Source organism: Maylandia zebra, linkage group LG19 (assembly GCF_041146795.1).
Source record: "Maylandia zebra isolate NMK-2024a linkage group LG19, Mzebra_GT3a, whole genome shotgun sequence".
Taxonomy (NCBI): domain Eukaryota; kingdom Metazoa; phylum Chordata; class Actinopteri; order Cichliformes; family Cichlidae; genus Maylandia; species Maylandia zebra.
Window position 1 is genome coordinate 24,367,628 of NC_135185.1, and position 19,352 is coordinate 24,386,979.

General features: G+C 40.1%; 1 protein-coding gene across 2 annotated transcripts; it reads left to right on the forward strand.

Annotated features, from left to right (window-relative positions):
- The first annotated feature begins 310 nt into the window (after window positions 1–310).
- On the forward strand, window positions 311–18,153 carry kcnk10b (potassium channel, subfamily K, member 10b). Of its 2 annotated transcripts, none has more exons than XM_004540374.3 (7): window positions 311–428; window positions 4,071–4,486; window positions 11,446–11,563; window positions 13,232–13,392; window positions 13,636–13,828; window positions 13,924–14,066; window positions 15,791–18,153. In XM_004540374.3, coding segments are annotated over exons 1-7 (1,680 nt in total). In that variant the 5' UTR covers window positions 311–427; the 3' UTR covers window positions 16,439–18,153. The 2 variants fall into 2 exon arrangements, with proteins under 2 accessions (XP_004540431.1, XP_004540430.1); XM_004540373.3 differs by lacking the exon at window positions 311–428 and adding an exon at window positions 454–1,029.
- The last annotated feature ends 1,199 nt before the right edge of the window (window positions 18,154–19,352 follow it).

A 19,352-nucleotide genomic window follows, 5' to 3' on the forward strand; every position in this document is an offset into this window, starting at 1 on the left:
GTTTACAATAATGTATATTTGTTTATTTGCAGTGTATCCACACGATGATCTATTTTGATTTTCCCATAAGACCGCATCTTCTTTTATTAAGTGATTCATTTCTGATCTTGTACATGTGTGTGTTGCAGGGCGCTTTTACATAACAAATAGATAACGAGACAGTTCATTTCCCCCCTGTCTAAACTGTCATCCCGCCAAATCATCAGATCTATAGTATATGATTGGGGGGGGGGGGGGGGGGGGGCTGCCGGAAGAGGTGACCTCCCTGTACCACTGAAGCTCATAAATAATACAGTTTTCCTCACATGCGTGAATGATGTAATGGGTTAAGTCTGCCTCTGATTTGGTGATCATCTTTGCGCCATGTGGTCAGACGCTGGTTACGGTAACGATAATAGGATCATCTGGTTTTGGGGGAAAATATAAGAGTGAGTATTGAAAATCGGATTCCACAATGAGAGAAAATGCCTCTGATGCAAAGCTCGATGCACATTAACAATGAAGGCAGGTGGAGGAGAGCGCTTATTTGAATTAAAGGGAGGGGACAGCATCCTCCCTCGTTGTTCTCGCTGCCGGTGTAACGCGTGCGTAAAGTTGCTAGGTTGGGCCACACTCCGGCTGTGTTTCTGGACCGGACCATTTGCGTGCGTGCTCTAGTGTGAGTTTGGAAGTGGTTTGGACCGCGGAGTGGAGCCACTGCTCAGTGCAAGGTGCCACACGTATCTCTGTCAGTCTGTCAGGCGAACACCACGCGTCCAGGCGAGGTGGAGAAGGAAAAAAAAGGAGGGGGTGCAAGAAAGGAAGACAGACAATGCGGTTTTGCGATGCCTTTATTCCTTTGTGCAATCCACTCCCACTTCGATGAAAAGATGATGTGTCCAACATGAATTTCTTGTGATTTGTCCATTTTTTCCTGTATTTCTGCGATCACGCTGACTGAATTTACCTGCGTTTTCACTGAGCCAAACCTAGAGATGAAATTTCCAATAGAAAACCCGAGAAAACAAGTTAACTGGGATCCAGAACAAGGTTGGTGAATATTGCTGTTTTACTGTGGAATAACTTCAGATATGCAATTAAATAGTACTCTTAATGTCAGTGGAAATACTTGATACACAATCTCATCAGGCTGCATTATTCACAGATTCAGTATACAGAAATTCATATTTTTGCTTCTTTTCATTTAATTGAGCGGTCCCTTTATTTGCTTTTGTGATGCAAAATTACCATTCATATACGACAACGCGGCTTTTCTAGTTTGCACTATCTGTCCGCTCAGACGTATAAAGCAACGTTGCTGGATGCGGAGCTCTGGTAGTGACAGGCTGGCAGAAATAACCAGTATGAGAGCGGAAGAGATTTCAAAAGAGAACTAGGCTGTAAAATGTGTCTACTTAAAAATAATGTCGCCATCTAAAAGACATCATTATACTTAGGAATAGAATTTATAAGAATTTCAGACATGCGATTTTTATTTGAAGAGAAATGTTGTTGTTGTTGTTGTTGTTGTTTTAAATAATATCATGGCTCATGTACCCCTTGCCCTTTCAAAAGCATATAAGAGTCGTGCTAAGTCTCCAGTCACTGCTGGAAAGGAATTCTGCTTTAATACACTATGCATGGGTATCGTGTTGAGGAAGCTTGCGCCTCCCTTAACAGAGGTTTTATTTTGAAATCAGTCACTGCCGGAAGTGTTTGGGGTGCACTGGGTTTGATTTAATGTTTGAAATTTGAGGCTCAGCTGCCGAATTAAACGCCTACAACCTGCCCAGTGCCACAGGGCCTAAAGCTTGCCTGAGCCTTTATGTTTAATACCACTAGACTTCTTTTTGTACACTTAACTGTACATCAGATGTAAATATGATAGATACTGTCATCAAACTCCTTATCTGTATCCACATGCTCTGTATGTCCATCTTTGTGGTCGACATGAGGGGCATCACTACATGAGAACATTTCCTCTGCTTTGGCCAGACATACTTGGATCCAAAGGGAGGGCTGAGAGGTTGAGATCAGATAAAAAAAAGAAAAAACACCACTTTCCACTCAAGCCTTATTTAATTTGCAAAAATCAATTCGAAGCTGTTGCATGGTTCAAAAAGGATTTTGCATTAATGGATCATAGCCTCAGAAAGGTGAAATGCAAACCTTATAGTGCTCACTGCACTTCTGGTTTCAACTCTAGCTGTAAAATATAGATTATAGTTTCATATTCTCTGCTTTTTCTCAGAAGTGCATGAAGTTGACTTTGAAATGAACCAAATAAACTAAATATATGACATTCAGTCATAGTTAATTTATTTAATTTCACGCAGTCAAACACTATGATAAAAAGAAAATTAAAATCTTAGTTAGATTAGTCATGGACTTGGCCTAGTTTGAAATTCACTAACCAGTAACTGTTCCACTTCATCTCTAAAAAAACATTGCACCAAATATAGCATACTATACTGAGTCTTCCAGCTGATTCACCACCCAGTCTTTTTTTTTTTTCTAATAGATTTGTGCTCTATTGCAGTCAGCACCTTTAAAGACAGATACTATAAACCGAAAGTGTTTTTCTCCACCTTAAGCTGACATCACATTGGTGTTATTGATTCAGTCTTTTATATAAGAATTGACTCGGAAGATGAATAGCTCTTAGATCAGGGAACAAGCCACTTCCTGGACATTCTTTGACTCATGGGTCGATGTGTGTGTGTGTGTGTGCGCGCGAGTGCATGATCATGCTGTGGGGACCTGAATCTGTTTAAACACTCACACTACGGGAACAGAAAGCAAGTCCCTTATGTGTTAAGTTGAGGTTTAGGCAAGATGGAATAAGTCTCCAGGAAATATTAAAGAAATACATGTCCCCTCCTCTAAAGTCATAAATACTTGATTAAGCATGTGTGCATTGTACTTAGCATATCCCAAAAGTAATATCACCCCATTTAAAAAACAAATACATTTCTCATCCCTACCTTCAAAGGTTACATCACAGACAACAAGCTCCACCCATGGCTCAGAGGCACTCCATGCTTTCCCTTTTTGGAGTTGTGGGGGCGTCAGGGCAGGGGTGAAGTCTAGAGCTCTGAAAAAGCTCACGCAGTGCTTTATATACATTAAGGAAGTCGAAATTTGGCTATCTCCATAGGTGATGTTTGATGGTTGACCTGCTATACAGTACACATGCATTTGTTATGAAACCTCTTTGGAAGACAATAACTGAAAGTGGCACTTATCCCTCACTTACAGTCTATTAGAAAAATTGGATCCTGCTTCCATTCAAAGAGAGTAACTCAATTTTCACCTTCACCTCTGCCAACATTACTGTAAGGTTTTCATTGGTGTGCTTTTTATATATCTGTGTCCATCCATCCATCCATCCATCCATCCATCCATCCATCCATCCATCCATCCATCCATCCATCCATCCATCCATCCATGTGTTGTAACAGAGCAGGGTTGAAATCAGATGTTAAAATGAGAGTACAAATTATGATCTGTAAGGCAGATGTGAGGCCAAGTGATTGTGGACCCCTTTTCACAAGTGAAATCTGAAATACATTTTATATGAAGAAATTCTCAGGATAACAAGCTTCTGAGATGACAAAGGAGTCTTGTTATGTTTGGCGGAGCTGTAGGCTGGATAACTAGATTTTTTTCTAATAGTGTTTGACTTTGCAAAAAGCCTTTTATTAGCCCAGTGTAGGAGGTATAAAATGTTTTCAAAGCTTCATAAAGGACACATAATTTCATTACAACTGTTTAAAACCTATGTTAATGTCTCCACAACACAAAATTCGAAATATAAACCAAAAGAAAGGCTGAAGGTGAGAGAAAAGGTGAAAAGAAAAAGAATCTGCGCATAAATCAACAAATGAAATGTCCAAATGCCTGTTGATTTAGGTAAAAGGTTCTTACAAAAAGAGCCTTTAGCCAATTATTATAACACATCATAAATGACCATCAGAGAGACAAACGTGCAGTAAACCACTGGTGTTTCCATCTTTGTAATCTATATAAAAATAAAAAATAAAAAAAAAGTGTTACAACAGCCCTTTCTTCCCTCCTACTTTCTTTGCTAGTGGCAGTCCAGACCAACTTGGTCCCTCCCAAAAAGGTCCAGCCTGGCATGGTGAAGTCAACCCTGGTCCAGGCAAGTGTTGCCACCATGCAAAACCCAATGGGCTGCGACCCGAAAGCCAGTGGTCACTGTCCACTGCCACGTTTGTCCATCTCATCTCGCTCTGCCAGTGTTGTGGCTAGCATGGACACCAACTCGGATGGCTCGACAACAGGGCTCCACTCAGTGATGAAGTGGAAGACGGTGCTGGCGGTGTTCATTGTGGTTGTTCTCTACCTGGTTTGTGGAGGTCTTGCCTTCAAGGCTCTGGAGCAGCCATTTGAGAGCAACCTGAAAACTAGCATCACCCTGGAGAAGGCCTCTTTCCTCGAAAGGCACCCATGTGTTACTCCCAATGAGCTGGATGCCATCATCAAGGTAAGCGCTTGAAAGTGGACATGATTGTCTGGTGTTTGTTTCCTTCTTCCAGGCATTTTGGCAGCCTCTGTGCACTTTATTATAGTACCGAGCAATTAGGTAGAGGTAAAAGGATGGGGAGCTGGCGCTATTCCCAGTTGTCGTAGAGCAGGAGGCAGGGTCCCCTGGATCGGAGCAGAGTTTAAAAGGATGGCAAAGCATGGTATCCTTTACAGTGGGCCTATTTTGTGATTAAGAAGTAGCTACGATAAGACTGCACAGTGCTCCTTTCTGTTAAATAAAGGGAATGTGGAAGTGCCAAAAACTGCAGTTACTCTAATGGCCTCTTAAACTTGGCTCCAAAAGTCAATCCTCACAGACTCCCATGGAAAAATGCCCAACTTTACAGCGTTAAAGAACACATTTACAGCTTGGCACAAAAATAGTTTTGACCTCTTAATAAAAACTACAGTGGGTGAACTCCTTCATTTTTGCACTAAAGTAAGGGATTTGGAGCCACTGAATTTTATACAATTTAAAAATTGTTTGTGCTCTCAGGGCTTTTTGAGGCACTTTTAATCAAATTATATGGCTGCTGCTTGCTACAGCCTGACCAAGACATTTGTTCTGCCCTTCCCATTGAATGACGGTTTCCTGAGTAACAGCTGATAACTGATAACAATCAACCCTCCCATAGAAACCTAAATGCATTTAGTTTTCTAATAAACACGGATCTTTTAGAACACATACACCAGTACATGCAGCCTGATATTACATAACAAAAGACAGCATGATCATTGAGAAGAGGGCAAAAAATGTCTTCACAATGACCTTTATGCTATATTCACAACAAACATTTTTTTTATTTAATTGCAGCTCTCTCTAGTTTTCTTGCTGTGTAAAGACAGAGTAATGATAGCAATAAGGCCAATTTTCTCCCATTTTATTTGACAAATAACTAACTTGTATTTGCATAGCTAAAAAACCTTCAATAATAGATGTGTTAGTGCGATATGAAATTCCAGAGTGCAGCTTTAACAACGCCCACATGTTTTAAATAAGGAAACAAGCTCATGGCTGTGACAGCGCTGTTATATTTACTGTGAGAAATGTCAGGAAACAAGTTTTTTTTCAATGTTTTCTTTTTAATACTGTGTGATGCTGCTCTATTATGACATACAAAAATTGTTAAAATCTTTAAAGACCCAAGAGAGATTTCAGAAACTCAATATTCTAAACAGTCTCCCCAAAATCCCGTCACTATCTGCTTTCCCCCTCAATACAGCATCTGCTGCATAGAAGCAGGGTGCCGGTGTTTTACTGGGCACAGCTGTTCGCCCAAAAAACTCGCCTGATAACTCTTAAACCTGCGGCATATGGTCTGACGCTGTCTTTAGAGTGTTCCACATTTTACCAAGCCAGCTTGTGAAACTTTTTTATAATTGTGCGCACTATCAAGCAGACCCACAAAACAGAACCATTCCCATCTCATTGAAACTTAACGGCGCATTTTACAATGCATTTTTATGGTGTCAGCCGCTTTATAACACACTATGGCAGCAGTTCACATTGCTCTCTAGCACCACATCCAAAATTATGGATCAAGATTTAAGGTCACTACACCCAGCTGACACTTACAACTGCAAAGGGGAGTGGAAAATGATTTGAGATGTACGAGTGGGTGAGTGGGAAGTTTGATTTGTGAGGGAGTGATGGGAAAAAGCAATCAGTTTGCAGAAAACATCTAGAAATAAAAGAAAGAAACATTCTGGACAATCAAAAGAACTGAGTAACACAAGAGCTGAAATACAAACACAAGCACACAATTAACAGGAATCAAAAGAGACTGAAAATAGTTTTTTTTTGGCAATGGAGAGAAAAAAAAACAGCCTTTTAGAAATCTTGTGCTTTCCTGTTTTTCGAATGTAGCTTGAAAATAGTAAAGACTTGGAAACAACCAAATGGCAATGCTAATGGTGTGTTCCACTTTCCACTAGGATGGCTCCATTTGACGTTAATATCTTCAACACTACTCTAGTGAATATCGGACTGCCTCTCTCCTTCTCCACACCCACCTCTGTTCTTTTCTTCTTCTGCTTCTAGCTTCTTCTTTTATTTCTCTAGCAGTGCTCAACCTTTGAGCCACAAAAGCCCTATCAAGAGCTTTCAAAAATCAATAACAGTATGTCTTATGGAGGAGTGTGTGGAAATTAGAACCTTTAGCATGGAGTGCCTGGGGTCCGGAGGGAATCAATTATTCATTACACAGACCAGCAGGCACACACACCTCCTGCTGCTCAAAGTAAAAGTGCTGGAATCATAGACATGAGATTCTTCTAGACAAATCATCTAATTCAGATAGATGAGAAAATATTTAATGGCATGTCAAGTCATTGATCTGATATAGTTAATTAAGAATAGTGGCAAATTAGTCATGCTCGGTTTGTGCACTTATGTGTATAATGATGAGCTTTTTACTGCTACTCCTCTCCTTTCTATCGTAGCTTCATAAGTGATGTACTAACATAATCAAAACATAATATGTAAATTTCTGTAAATCAGTAGATATAATGTTGATCTGCTGAGTTGTTATGGGATTCCAATACTAAGTGTAAGCCATGTGTGAAGTTCATATGAACAAATAACACTTTTTTTCCCTGGTGTCTCAAGCAAAAGCCTGGAGGACATGCTGCTTCACAAGTACTCCATCAAAAAGTATGCCCAGTCCTCTAACAGTTTCCATTATCGGCCTGTGTGTGCTATGTCAAGCCTGTCACTCAGCCGAAGCCTTTATGCGGGGACACAGCAGCGGTGACTCACTGTTGTCAAACTGTTTGGTGGAGGAGTTGACAGAAAAATGGCAACCTTGGGAAGCATGTGCATGCCTGAGATGGAAGCAGACAGTATATCACATCGCAAGCTCTTGTTAGGGCACAGCGTGTGTTGATTTAATGTGTGTGAGTGTGTGCCCATGCACGTCTGTTGACCTCCTCGTGTCTTCTTCAATATTTGTGTCGTCCACGCACCCACTGTGCGCCCACGAAGACAGCAGACCTAATTGGCTTTCCTGTTGCTGTTTTGATGACTCACACTATGGCACGATGTGAAGCCGTGCTATTACTGACACCAGTCAGGTCTCATTTATTGATGAGTCACTTATTTAAAATAAACTTTTGTATTCACTGAGCTACCTGCAGTAGAATCTACGTCAGGTTGTGCTGCCATTTCCGTCATAATCTTATGTAGCACAAATTGTGCTTTTCCGGAAAACGTCAAGCAAATTCTACATACTTGATCAAATGCGAAATCAAAATGCTCCACTAACTAGTGAAGGCTAAGCTCTTTAGATGGCTGCACTGAAAAAGAAAGGCAAAAAAGATTCATTTCTACTCATTTCCATTTCAGGTTTTCCTTGAAAATACCCCCACAGCTTAACACTGGGCTTTTAAGCATGAATAATAAACTTTTTTTTTTCTCACTATTATATTGCTATTTTCATTTGAATCTGATCACCTGTTCCACATGAAAAGTCAATCATAAAAACCAGCCATATACAACCATTCTGTGAAGACATAATGAAAATCACATGATATTTTGCACAATGCTATTATTCATAATCTAAAAAAGTGCATTTAAATTAATTAATCAGGAAAAAGTGTGAGCACATCTATAAAAGCAAAGGTTTTGGTAGTTTGCTTATGTGGAGCATTCTGATGTGTGCGCATTCAGGATTAAAGACATCAGCAATGATCTTAGAGAACCAATTGTTACTGCTCATCAAGGGCATTTCCAAACAATCTGAGATCGATCATTCTACAGTGAGAAAGATTATTCATACGTGGAAAGCTTTCAAGATAGCTCCAAAGTTTCCGAGGAGTGGAAATCACAGCAAATTCACAAGTTTAGACAATGAGTCAACAGGCCCGAAGTTAACAGGTGAAATGTTAAAACTGGCTTACGTTTGCAAAGTTGCATCTGAACAAACAACAACGCGATTTTGGAACAATGTGCTTTGAACAGACATGCACAATGCCCCATTTGGCAAAAACGAAACAGCATATCAGGACACCTCATGCCAACTGTTAAGCATGATAGTGGAGGCGTAATGACTTGGACTTGTTTTGCAGCCACAGGATCTGGGCACCTTATAGTCAGTGAGTCAAACCTGCATATATCAATTCTAGACAAAACTGGGTCACGCAACAAGATTTGATTACAAGCACAGCAACAAAACTACAACAGAACGGCTAAAAAGGGAAAGAGTCAATGTGCTGCAATGGACTGAAGTGCTGTCCTGGGACCTTAAGAGAGCTGTGCATAAAGGGACACCTGCAAACCTCAATGAACTGAAGTAATGTTGTAGTTATATGTATCCCAAAATTCCTCCACAATGATGTGAGAGACTGATGATGATTACTGAAAAGGATTACTCAAGCTACTGGTGCTAAAGGTTCTGTAACCTACTGGATCACTATATGTAATTAGTTTAAATCCACTGTTTCTGTATTTTGGCTTAGCTGTTAAAAAATATGGTATAATATATCATGTGATGCTGTTCATCTGAGCTGGAACTAAAATAATTTTAGGACCTGGTAAGGACCAGATGATTTTATATTATTATTATACCGTGATACGTAACCTTAGAAAGAGACCGTGCACTTTCTTTTTACCCTGATTGTATATGATGGACCTCAGTGTCCTTCATTGCAACAAGCATTAAGTCTTCAAGGGGGTTAGGTTAAAGCTTTAGATATTAGTAATGTTGAAAGTGCTGCAGAGGACAGTGCTTGGCAATGTATCACAATGAGGTTGGGTGAAGGATAGAGCAAGGCACCGTGCTGGCAGGATCACCGCTGTCCCCCGCTGTGGGGTAGAAAGGCACACCGAGAGGATAAAAATCTGCAGTGAGTGTGTTTGCTCTGTAATGATCCTGCACTGAAGAAACAGAAAACACATTAGCCACGAGGACTCGTGAGCACTCTGCAGTGATTCTTTGGTGAAATCAAAATAGAAAGGAGCACGAGGCGTGAAACGAAAACACCATTTGTCTTGCTAATTAATGTACTGCAACACAACACAAGTCACCATCCTCATGGCTCCAAAATGCATGTGCAAAAGGAGGATTTTTCTCTCATGAAGCATGAACATGGCTGAGAAACAGACAAGTGCCAAAAATAGATCTCCTCATACAGTATTCAGATACATTGTGCGGCTATATATAGCTCTCCCTTGACTCCAGAATTAGGTTATTTGGGGTTTATTATATAATTACCACTTTGATATTGCCCCCATAAAGCAGCTGTGTCTGCTAAAACCTATGAAGTAACGTAATTGAAACTGCCTAATTATAGATACAAAAAATCTGTCTCATTAGGGAGAGAGGGCACTGATGGAGCCGAGGTAATCACATGTAAGATTCTGAATAGGCATGTGCAGCTATGTGTTTAGTGGTCCCAGACTCTCTGCTGTGAAATGCGTATCACGGCAGTTCATACATATTTTATTATACCGCTCTGCACTCTCTGAAAGGTTATCTCACATCTCACTGTATAAAATGGGGGCTGCTCTGTGTGACTTTCATGTCAGCAGAAGTTTTGAGCCTAAAGATAAAGAACTATAAATGCTTGTGTAGAGAACACAGCATGCCCATAAACAGAAAATGTAGAAAGACCAAATGACAGTCAATTAACTTTTCACGGCAGCATAATGGAGCACAGAAGGCAATCAATGAAAATAATGAAGCAGTAAATGTTTTCCCTGCACTAGACAAACTAGTCGATGGAACGCAGAAAAAAAGGCTGACGTGAACGAACAACAGGGAAACAGCAGTGTTTGGGCTGCAAGTGAGAGTCTGTGTGGATTTGGTCCATGTGAACTGTGAAAACATGGAAACTGGGTGTGTGGAGAAACAGCTCCTCGAAGAGAGCCAGACACTGAACAGTTTAAACGCATCCTGTGGTCAGATCAACTTGATGTGCACACGATTAGTAATTCGAAAGGCTCAGAAGAGCCTGCTGCACCACCTTTTACTTAAGTTTCACTGCCTTTCTCTCATTTAAAAAAACAAACAAGTCTTTTTTTAAACTCACAAGCCAAAGATGATCAAGAGGAAATTAAAAAAAGAGCAACTATACATGTTTATTGCAATGCTTAGTTATTGAGTTTCCAATTACAGTTCACAACAGTCAGAAAACGGTAGCTCAACACAATACGAGTCTGGACTGAACTACAACAGTTATCAGCTGATTTAATTAAGTGTAACTCAATCCACAGCCTCAAGGCCAGGGACGTCTCCAGAATTTCTTCATGGGGGTGGCCATGTGGGCACCACCAAAAATATTGCGGTGGCACACCAAAAGCAAAACAGTGCAGGAGTGCCGAAGGTGATGGGGTGATGACTATAAATTGTGAGGGACCTACAAAGTGACACAATATGAATGACAAAAATCACATATGCAGTAATAAATAAATTATTTATTCCGCTACCAAGGACCCCCCTTGGTAGCGCCCCTGCTCGTTCCACGGATATAAGAATGATTCAGACCTCATTTAACTTGCATTCCCTTCCTCTATTGTTCAGAGCCTTTTTTCTTTGTATTCAGGTGGTGACCTTCTGGGCTGATGTTGGAGATCGTTGCACTGGATCTAATCTCAGTTTCCTCACGAGTGTTACGCAATCAATTGCAATACATAGAGGCGCATGTAACAGAAACAATACGTTGTTACTCACTCTGTTCACACCATTGGGGCTGTGTATAGTGAAATCAAAGCAGACACGTGTTTGTTGTGTTGTCATCAGCTGAGCTGGCATATAGTCATAGCTTTGATTAGTTTGTAAAAGCTCAGCGGCAAAACAGGAGCCAGCTGCTATTAAGCATTTTGGCATGACTTTCACTAATTATGTCAAAGTACACATTTCAGTTTTAAGCAATTTTAAATACTTTTAATCCATATAATTTCTATATTTCTCTACTTTCCAGCATGCTATAGATTCTGTGAGTGGAGGAGTGAGGCCTACTGGAGACACATTGTACAATTCCAGTCACTGGGACCTGGGCAGTGCCTTCTTCTTCGCTGGAACTGTCATTACAACTATCGGTAAAACTATTAGATAATGCTCTCTTTATTACTCTAAAACACGATGAACCTGGTATTGCTGACAGTCCATGCAATTTTCATTGTACGTGTGAACCATCAAAATTCCTTTTGAACTCAATTTTAACAATCTAAGAATAATGTAGACTGAGGCGAACCTCAAATCTCATAAAAAATACATGCACGAGGTACTCTCAAAAGCACAGTCTTCATTTATACAGCGTGAACAGATGTAAGAGGATGTACGAGAACGAAAAAAAGTTTGTAGTAGTGAGGACTACTAAATGGCATCAATGTTAAGCCTTGCCATTCTTAAGTATATATGAGAGAGAGGGAGTCCCCTTCACGAGAATTCAGTCTGATGTAATTTTGTTGAAGATGTATGTGAGACCTGACTCATTATTCAGTGTATGATGAAGACACTGTTGAGTTTTTTTTAATTGTCTCATTTTGCCCTTTGTTGCTTTTTAAAGAGAAACAGTAAATTGTGACTCACTGAAATTCTTTTTAAAATGAAAGTAAAAAGACTTTGGGTACCTGGCTTTGATCAGATGGAACATTTTGATATACAATCACAAAATCAAAGCTGAGGCACTACTGTTTGTATTCCCTCTATCAGCTGTGGGTACCATCCTTTAGGTGACTGGAAAAACAACATGTCCCTGACCTCCTTAATGGTGTAGTCTAGAAATTTAATTAACCTGGTAGCTTGCTTCATTTAATCTAGTGCACAAATAGAAGATCAACACAAATATCACCCCATAGGACCCCCTCCATTAATAATAAAAAAAAGCAAATTATATGTATTTTTAATTAAGAGAAAAAGAAAATATTTGAGAAGACCTTCAAAGATAGCAGGATACGATCAATATTAATTAGACATTCCACAGAAACAAAAACAGGGAGGCTTTAACTCTACAGATAAACAGGATAAGATTGAAGCCTCCTTAAGGACATCATATTTTTCCTTTGATCTATTATGTCCAGTGGCTTGAAAAATTGAAGACACTCATTTTAAAATTATATGAGCAATATATATACTGTTAATGTGTTTCTCTTAAAGAGACTGAAATTTGAAATAGATCCTTGCATGCTTTCTTTTTCTGATGCTGAAGCCATTGACTCCATTTTCTTTTACTAATATACTTTTTTTCACTAATATACCAATATTTTCTGATCCAATATCCACAATTAGAAGTAAAAAGCAATGAGAGGTGGCTTAAGACTTTTGCACTGTACTGTATGTTGTCCAACATGTGTAAACATATTACTTCTCTCAATAAAGGTAGTATATTCTACACAAAGAACAGGTATTATGCTAATATTCTGCTTTTCAGCAGGTTAAAACAGGAGATAGTGATTTGTGTCTCCTGCCTGACGCTCCTCAAGCTCCTTCCTTTTACCTCCCTGTATCATAGTATGTCATTATTAATTCAATTTTCTTTAAGGGGAATCTAATTATTGCATTACTTACCTCAAGCCCTGCTCCTGGAACTGAAAGGTATTACATAAGAGCTTCAATTGATTATGTTGCATAAGGAGGTCTTGATTGTCTTCTGCTTCTCATCTCACCACTCACTCTTCTCAGCCCTGCTTTGTTTTTTGACCTTCCTGTCCTGTTTCTTCATTTCTTCTCCCCTCCTCCTCATTCTGCTTTCAATTGTTCAACAGGTTACGGAAACATAGCTCCGAGCACGGAAGGCGGGAAAATCTTTTGCATCCTTTATGCCATATTTGGCATCCCTCTCTTTGGCTTCTTGTTGGCGGGGATCGGAGACCAGCTGGGGACCATCTTTGTAAAAAGTGTCTTAAAAGTTGAAAAGATATTCAGGGTGAGATACAAGTAACACATTGTGATGTTTTCTTCTTTACTGGCTGTGTAAAAAAGTCAAATATGCAGATATCATTCTAACATTTAGCTGCATTTTTATTCTTACCCTAATGGCATATGTAATGGTGTCTTCTTTTTTGTTTGTGAGCCATGTTTCATTGCTTTTTGTGGCTCACACTGTCACTCTTACATCATCTTTTTAGTTGCTTATATTGGTTCTAAATGCACCTCCTGTTCTTTTCAGCAAAAACACAAGCAGATTAGCCAGACGAAGATAAGGGTCACATCTGTTATCCTGTTCATCCTGGCTGGCTGCATTGTCTTTGTCACCATCCCTGCTGTCATCTTCAAACACATTGAAGGCTGGACCACACTGGATGCCATCTACTTTGTCGTGATCACGCTCACTACAGTGGGAATAGGAGACTACGTGGCAGGTAGAGCTACGCTCCAAAATTCGGGCACAATAAGCTGTTCTGTTGAAGTTTTGGGCTTAATTTCTGACCATAACGACATTTTCCTTCCTCTTCAGGTGGAAATCGCAAGATCGATTACATGAAGTGGTACAAGCCTCTGGTGTGGTTCTGGATCCTCATAGGTTTAGCGTACTTTGCAGCCGTCCTCAGCATGATCGGAGACTGGCTCCGAGTACTGTCTAAAAAGACCAAAGAGGAGGTAAGTCTTGTATATGTATTATTTTACAACTCTACTCTGGATCTGAAGGTTCAGAGGCAGCATCTTATATGTTATAATTATTAAAATATCTATAGTGAGTTAAAAATGATCTGTGGTTTGTGTCTCAATTTTTTTATTTTTAGGATCTCACTACGGTGCTGCAGTATTCAGAATTAAAAGCATTCTTATTTTCCTTGTATTGTCTTGTGCTTCCATCTCTTAAAGACCTCAGTCGCACAAGCTTAGAGACCAGGTGGCATCCCCCTGGCATAGCAGTGTTTCACGATGGAAAAATATGTATTTCCCCAAGCGGTTGGTAATGCTTGCTGGAGGTTGCTGTGTGCCACTAATTAAAATCTGTTACAAAGAGGGTGCTGCACCAAAAACCTCCTTGTGATGTCTTTGGTTGAATGCAGATTTCCACCAACATCTGTAATTTTGCAAACCCTCGCCATTTACTTTTCAGAAAGACAACTTTTATTTTGAAGGCAGATGCTTTCTCTTTTCAATATGTTCCACTTTTCAGTTTCACCACTGCTTGGCAAGTAGTTTACAAGTATTTGCAAATGACTCAGCAAACTACTTGTCACCAAAGCAATCACAAAGAGGTTTGCCATGCAGCATTGTTTGGGTGTTTGCAAATGTTTTCACTCTATCAACTTCCAGCAACCTCCAGCAACCAATCAGCAACCAACAAGTGGATATGCATGTTTCCCTAGTGACCCTTCTCTTTAAAAGCATCTCGTCTTTTCATGAACATTTAAGAAAATCAATATTAACCTGATGCCAGCTGGGCGTAAGAGTAAGAAGAATAATTGGAAATGAAGCATTTAAAGCAAGGGCAATGAAAATGGGGCATAGGTCAATTGAGTCTAACATTCATGAGTGCAGTCTTTTAGACAGTAGCTTTTCTTTAATATTTCCAAGGCTGATATTGGTAAATGTAAGATCCAACCTTACTAATGGCTACAAAGCTATAATTTAGCACAACAGTTAGAATGAACAAAACAGGTTTCAGATATTAAGTAAAAGCAACACACAAACTTAGTAATTAATGACTACTAAATCACAGACCTGATGAGGGTTAAACACTTTTGCTCGAGCGTACATTTATTACATTACTAAACTTTTGTGTTAAACTGAAAACAGGCTTGTGCCAAGTTAGTAATGAAAGGACCTTTTGTGATATATTGGAAGAGTTCACGCCCAGCAGTGAAGCTCCCTGACAGCTTAATGTTCAATTAACAAATTATTGGCTTTAGAATTATTTTGATGGGTTCGTTTTTTTCTCTCAACAGTATGCTGGCTCTCTGAAATGAATGAAACACTCTTCAAAACTTTGAGAATCAATGTTTCACTGGAACTTTTGCCACATTAAATATAAGTATTCAACAGTGTAGTGGTATATATATATATATATATATATATATATATATATATATATATATATATATATATATATATATATATATATATATATATATATATGATAAAGAAAAGCATAATAGGGCCTCTTTAGAATAGCAAATACAGTTGAAAGTGGCAGGGAGACTTTGCCTGTAAAAAGCTACTTTTGACCACTTTCGTAATTATGAAATTACGTTTTCTTTGTGTCAGTAGTAGATGTTATATGGTGCTATATTGAATGGTATATATGGGATACTGTTGCTAATCTGTATATTATCCTTTAACTGTTGCTTTGTTTCCATGTTCATATTTCATAGGTTGGGGAGTTTAAAGCACATGCTGCTGAATGGAAAGCAAATGTCCGAGCAGAGTTTCGTGAAACTCGACGACGTCTGAGTGTTGAGATCCACGACAAGCTCCAGCGGGCAGCCACCATCCGTAGCATGGAGCGCCGTCAGCTTGGCCTAGAGCAGCGAGCTCACTCCCTTGACATGCTGTCACCAGAGAAACGGGCTTTGTTCGCCAGTCTGGATGCTAGCCGCTTCAAGACGTCCTCCCAAGAGAGCATCGACAGCAAACTGAACAACCTGAGGTTGAAGGGGGCATGCGAGCCGTACGATCATCAGGGAAACGAGCAAACGCAAGAGACCGCATCATCTTCAGAGGAAAATCTCTTCAACCTACGATTCGGATCCCTCAGTAAGCTGGCCAGGCGCAACAAGAACCGTGAACTGCGGAGGAACATACCTGAAGATGTTCGGCGGGCAAGTTTAAGCATAAACAATGGCAGCGCCATGCTCGGGGAGGAGGGAACGGAGGAAGAAGAAGATGGTGAGCCAGATGAGGAAAACAAAGAAAGAAAAGAGGGAAACACCAGTCTGACAAACCTCTCGCAGTACACAATGGAGCGCTCAAAGTTGAATGGGTTCACACCGGCACTGGCCAAAGACAGTGAGAATAATTAAGTATTGAATGCACAAACACTTCATCCACATACAAGGAGTGTTGAGACAGGAAGAGTGAAAGATACTCAGACTGGGAGAGTGCACAGTCCTTTGAGATGTCAAGAAATGTGCCTTTCTGTTTCCTATGCTTAGATTGGAACTGCTCCCAAGAAGTCAGTCATCATGCCATAGCTATGGGAAGAAAATGTGTTGCCAAAAATGAATAAAACTAACGGTGCAGAAGAGGGTGTAGTAGAAATACCTCATTGAGATGTTGCTGTTAAATAGGCTACTTAAGAACTTTGATTTCTACAGGAGCAGTATTGAACCGCTCTGTTGATTTTTTTTTAGCCCTCAAGGCTCTTCTTCCATCTGTTCATGCTGAATCTTATTTTTTTAACAATGTGGGCAGGACCGCTTGAGAGCTAGATTCATGCCATTCATTCAGTACTATTATTGATCTATGGGTTGTCATCTCATACTCTAGGGGTCTATTTTTAGCCCAGCAGCATGCTACAAAGTGACTTTAATATTTATCGAACAGAGGAAAGTAGGTTGTGTTTTTGCTGGATCAACAGGCCGTATTTACCTAGATGACATGTAGAACGATTGCTACATTATGTTTGGCTTTGAAAATGTAGCCTGATGCGAAAAACTACAATATGTTAACAGCTTAAAAAAAACAATCTGAAGTGCATGGTACCAACCATAACCATTCATTGCTGGCATAAACTAACTGGAAAGCTTGAATTTGCAGCTATCATAATGAGCAAAATACACTTCTTTCATTACTACTCTTCTCTCAACAGACAAACAATGTGTCTCTGTAATGATTGTTACCATTTTCTGAATTGTGAATCAACACAGACAAACATACACAAACACAGACTGTCGGTAATGTAAAACACAATTGCATTTTTTTAATGACATTCAAATGATCACAAACACGTTGAGAGTGTTTGGATGGATTTTAATTGATGAATGTGATGCTGTTAATTTGTATTTGCCAAGCATGTTTACATCTATGTTTACTTCTTTTTTTAAATCACCCAAGTTGTATTTTTCATTGAACTGTAAAATATACTGAACGTGTTTCTTTTTTGTATTGCTTTTTTAACAACACAACTCACAAAGCATCTTGACACTGCTATGTGTGGACGGGGGCATTTCTTAAAATTTTAGTCCATTTTCACTTGATTTGTATTTTGCAAACATTTACTGACACTCAAAAACAGCTTTAAATTTTACAGGATTAAATGTACCACTGTTGTACTTTGCATGCATTCCTTAAGGTGAACATTACACACACACACACACACACACACACACACACACACACACACACACACACACACACACACACACACACACACTGTTCCAGTAGCCTGCTTGTCTGATATGATAGCATTAACCTTTCCATGACCCTAACCTGTGACACACTGAGCGGCTGTTTGTTGTGTACAGTTTATTTTTGTCACATTAAATGTAGTGAGTGCCTTTTTAAAACTGAATAAATGAACAAAACATAAGAGGTATATTCATTATGTAAGTACTCACAGAAAATGAATGCAGTATCGACAAAATTTGGACTAAGATAAAGTAGAGCCTGACCAATTTATTAATGGGCCAGTATTATATACAATACATAATAGCATATTTTATTGCCTTTCAAAAAAAGGCAATAAAAGATGAGAGAAACACCCTTCAACCATGTCGCAAGTGTTGACATTGCATAATTTGTCCACCAGAGGGCACACTGCAACTTCCTTTAGGACGAAGCAACGTGTTTGGAAGGCAACACCATGTGATCCGAGCAAAGCTGGGTGTAAGCAAGTAAATATGTTTATATATGTAAATATATATATATATATATATATGTATATATATATATATATGTAAATATATATATATATATATATATATATATATATATATAAAAAACACCCAGCACGCCCCTGCGGGCGGTTTATCCTTCAAGCTCGGGTCCTCTACCAGAGGCCTGGGAGCTTGAGGGTCCTGCGCAGTATCTTAGCTGTTCCCAGGACTGCGCTCTTCTGGACAGAGATCTCCGATGTTGTTCCCGGGATCTGCTGGAGCCACTCGCCTAGCTTGGGAGTCACCGCACCTAGTGCTCCGATTACCACGGGGACCACCGTTACCTTCACCCTCCACATCCTCTCGAGCTCTTCTCTGAGCCCTTGGTATTTCTCCAGCTTCTCGTGTTCCTTCTTCCTGATATTGCTGTCATTCGGAACCGCTACATCGATCACTACGGCCGTCTTCTTCTGTTTATCTACCACCACTATGTCCGGTTGGTTAGCCACCACCATTTTGTCCGTCTGTATCTGGAAGTCCCACAGGATCTTAGCTCGGTCATTCTCCACCACCCTTGGGGGCATCTCCCATTTTGACCTCGGGACTTCCAGGTTATACTCGGCACAGATGTTCCTGTACACTATGCCGGCCACTTGGTTATGGCGTTCCATGTATGCCTTGCCTGCTAGCATCTTGCACCCTGCTGTTATGTGCTGGATTGTCTCTGGGGCATCTTTACACAGCCTGCACCTGGGGTCTTGCCTGGTGTGATAGACCCCAGCCTCTATGGATCTTGTGCTCAGAGCTTGTTCTTGTGCTGCCATGATTAGTGCCTCTGTGCTGTCTTTCAGTCCAGCTTTGTCCAGCCACTGGTAGGATTTCTGGATATCAGCCACCCCCTCTATCTGCCGGTGGTACATACCGTGCAGGGGCCTGTCCTTCCATGATGGTTCCTCGTCTCCCTCCTCTTTCTTGGGTTTCTGCTGCCTGAGGTATTCACTGAGCACTCGGTCAGTTGGGGCCATCTTCCCAATGTATTCTTGGATGTTCGTTGTCTCATCCTGGACTGTGGTGCTGACACTCACCAGTCCCCGGTCCCCTTCCTTCCGCTTAGCGTACA

What these genes read in the sequence shown, in the direction of transcription:
- kcnk10b (XM_004540373.3), top strand. Translation starts at nt 975, where the DNA reads ATGAAATTTCCAATAGAAAACCCGAGAAAACAAGTTAACTGGGATCCA. An exon ending in TAACTGGGATCCAGAACAAG is followed by an intron (nt 1,030 to 4,070) that starts GTTGGTGAATAT and finishes TTTCTTTGCTAG; the next exon opens with TGGCAGTCCAGACCAACTTG. An exon ending in AACTGTCATTACAACTATCG is followed by an intron (nt 11,564 to 13,231) that starts GTAAAACTATTA and finishes ATTGTTCAACAG; the next exon opens with GTTACGGAAACATAGCTCCG.